Raw genomic sequence first — 3,100 nt, 5'->3', positions numbered from 1 at the left:
CTGGTGAGTGTCCCCAGTCCGGCTGCCGTGCCCCAGGGCCGGTGCTGGGCACTGACTGCTCGCTCTTGTCCACAGCGTGAAAGTCTGGGACCTCCCACAGCAGGCAGTGCTGCACTCCTACGGAGGTGAGTGCCACACTGGCCCCACCACCCGGCTCCTCCTGGCCCTTTGCCGGTTCCTCCAGGCTGAGCCCAGTCCTGCAGCATCACTGGTTATCTCCCGTCTGCCAAACCATGCTCGGGGCTCTAATGTTTGCCAGTCTGTGAAGTTTCTGCCAGAGCCTTATTTCTTTGTCTGTTGTTCATTTTTCCCCACAAAATGAACGCTGTAAGGCTGTTTCCCTTGCATCTCTAAGCATGTTTCAGAGTATTTTTGCTCTGCTGAAATCTTCCACCTGCGCATGGTCGTGTGATCTAACCCGTTTGTGTTGAACAACAGCTCGTTGGAGATGCTGACCTCTGGAGATGTGGTATGGTGATTTCTAGCCACAGCAGAGGCCATACTTTGATCCTCTCCCCCTTCCGCCCCTTTGTAACTGCCCTCTTGTCTGGAGAGGCTCCCTCAAGCTTATGCACATCACAGGGACTTGAGTGCAGTAGCTCTGGTTGGATTTGGCATCAGTTTGGTAGGAAGCAGTTGGCTATTGCTGACTAGAAGTTAACCCTGTATCTGGGCATAAACTATCCTTTATCATACTGCTGTGCCTTCAGAGGTCCTTGGGAATATGCGGGAGAGTTGGATACAGTCTTTGAGGCTCTTTATCCTTTTGTGCTTTTGGTAGCTCACTCCGGTTCAGTGACATGTGTGGCTTCCTGTCCTGGTAAGGACACTGTGTTCCTGTCCTGTGCAGAGGTAAAGCTCGCTCTCTGTTTAATCTACCTGATAAAAGTGATATTTAACTTGAATTGTAAACAGTTAAACGCACCTTCAAGCTGCATACCTGTGTTATTTCAGTGTTCCAGTCTGATAAGTTGCCAGTCAGCCTACTGATCTGATTTCTGCAAGTTTGTATTAGAATGTGGGAGTTCCCAGCTCTGTCCTGGGGATGACTGAAGGAGCTACTTTGCAGTTAACAGCAGCATTATTTTAACACAAAGGAAGAGGTGGTGTGGGTTTGAATGTGGGTCAGTACCAGTTTTGCAGTGAAACCTGAGTTTATGCCTGCCACAAAGAAATTGTAAAAGCCTTCTTACTCACTTTGGATTTATAGGACAGCAGAACTTTACTCTGGGACACCAGATGCCCGAAACCAGCTACTCGAATCGGTATGTTTCTATATGCAGTCACTGTCTGTGTAGGAGTTTTTGTTGAAAGAAACAAACTACTTCATGTCTAACTTCACATCTAGCGATCTGATGGTTTGGGCAGAAACGCCTGTTAAAGCTAAGGAAGTCCAACACTACCACAGAAGCACAATAAGCTTCTAAATATTTGTCTTAGTGCAGCAGTGGTGCTGAGATGGTGTAGGAATATCCTTGTACCAACTCTTTTCATACTCATCCCAGTGTATTTACTTGCAGTTTGCAGTGCCTGTAATTACCTCCCTACCTCAGTCATGTGGCATCCACAGAAAAGTGACATCTTTGCTTTGGGTAAGAAGTGATCTCATTATTGGACTTTCATCAAGGTCTGGCTTTTCACATGACAATTTTGCTAATAACCTTATTCTCCCTTCCTCTCTTAAAGGTGATGAAAATGGAACAGTTGCACTAGTAGACACAAAGAATCCCGATTCTGCCCTCAGCTCCACTGTGCATGCCCGTAGCATCACGGGGTTTGCGTTTTCTGCACATAGGTACAGTCTGATGTGCTGGCATGGAATGTGTGACCACGTACACTTGAAATCCTTATTTATTTTTAGAGTAAAACCTAGGAGAGTACTAGTTTTGGTCTTTTTATCAAGACTGATAGTGAAGAATAGAGGAATTCAAACATCTCACTTTTGACAAGAAGTGTGTGTGTATACATGATAAGACTTTTGTGGTATTCAGCATTCCTGACCCACTTACCATGGGCATTTTCCCAATTGCAGTCACCTCTGCTTGAAGCAGGATCACTTGCTTTCCAACGCTAATAGAATCTTCTCACTTAACGTGCTGGCAACCTGCCAGATGATGATGCTGGGTTAAAAAGATTTGGTGTCTGTAAATTCACTGCACCGGGGTCAGTTTCACTAGGAAACATGCTTTTCACAAGGTTATCCCTAAGAAGCTTTCTTGTATCTGATTGTTCTAACCATGGTCTCATCTCTTTCCTCTAGTTCACCCTTACTGGCTTCCATCAGTGAAGACTGTTCAGTAGCTGTTCTTGACTCAGATCTCTCCGAGGTGTAAGTACTAAACAATGCATTCACTGCTGTAGCTATTTGTCTTGTTGACTTCTCGTTAAACTAATTATTTATCCATGTGCTGAGTGGAAGATGAAAATACTCGTTAAAATAGGGGAACGCCATCCTGACAAACTAGCAGCTAGGAGTTGCACAAGCCCATGAACTCTTGGTGACGATGCTTTACGGCTAACGGAGTGTTCCTGTTTTCCAGGTTCAGAGACCGTTCTCACCGAGACTTCGTAAAAGGCTTATCGTGGTCTCCCTCAGACAATGCCTTGCTCACTACAGTTGGATGGGACCATCAGGTTTTACATCACACTGTCCCCATACCAACTGGTGAAGCTTCTGGAGTCAACTCTGTAAAAGAATAGTTTTATAAACTCATGGTCGAAATTCCCTGCTGGCATTACTTTGATTCTGCTGAAGTCGAAGGTGCGTGCGGACTGGAGTGGGAATGCTCTGTTGTCTGCCTTGTGACTAACAAGGTTCCTGTAGTAATTTTGAATGAGGCATAAGTTAGTTACAAGCCCTTACCCTCTTCTCTGGAGCTGGCTTCACCTGTGCTAAGACTTCAGCATTTTACCCAGAATAAAAAATTGACTTCAGGCACAGAGGAGACTTGGAGAGACAGGGAATTAGGTGTAATTAAGGAAAAAAAAAACCAAACCAAACTATTACGTCCTCAGTGATCCAAACCATCCATGGAATTAATTCTTAGGAGGTTAAAACCACCACTTCTAGTTAGTTGGATCGGGAGAGCCTCACCCTTGA

General features: G+C 45.3%; 1 protein-coding gene across 1 annotated transcript; it reads left to right on the top strand.

The window, feature by feature from the left end:
- Positions 1-75: 75 nt before the first annotated feature.
- WDR77 (WD repeat domain 77) lies at positions 76-2,700 on the top strand (the record flags this gene model as incomplete). The annotated part of the gene is made up of 7 exons (XM_010159771.1): positions 76-125; positions 782-852; positions 1,211-1,265; positions 1,521-1,592; positions 1,687-1,795; positions 2,261-2,329; positions 2,541-2,700. Coding segments are annotated over 7 exons (586 nt in total), but the record flags the coding sequence as incomplete, so codon positions are not given.
- Positions 2,701-3,100: the final 400 nt, after the last annotated feature.

The sequence above is a fragment of the Eurypyga helias genome, unplaced genomic scaffold, assembly GCF_000690775.1.
Source record: "Eurypyga helias isolate BGI_N326 unplaced genomic scaffold, ASM69077v1 scaffold22569, whole genome shotgun sequence".
Lineage (NCBI taxonomy): Eukaryota > Metazoa > Chordata > Aves > Eurypygiformes > Eurypygidae > Eurypyga > Eurypyga helias.
This window is presented reverse-complemented; position numbering and strand designations above follow the sequence as displayed.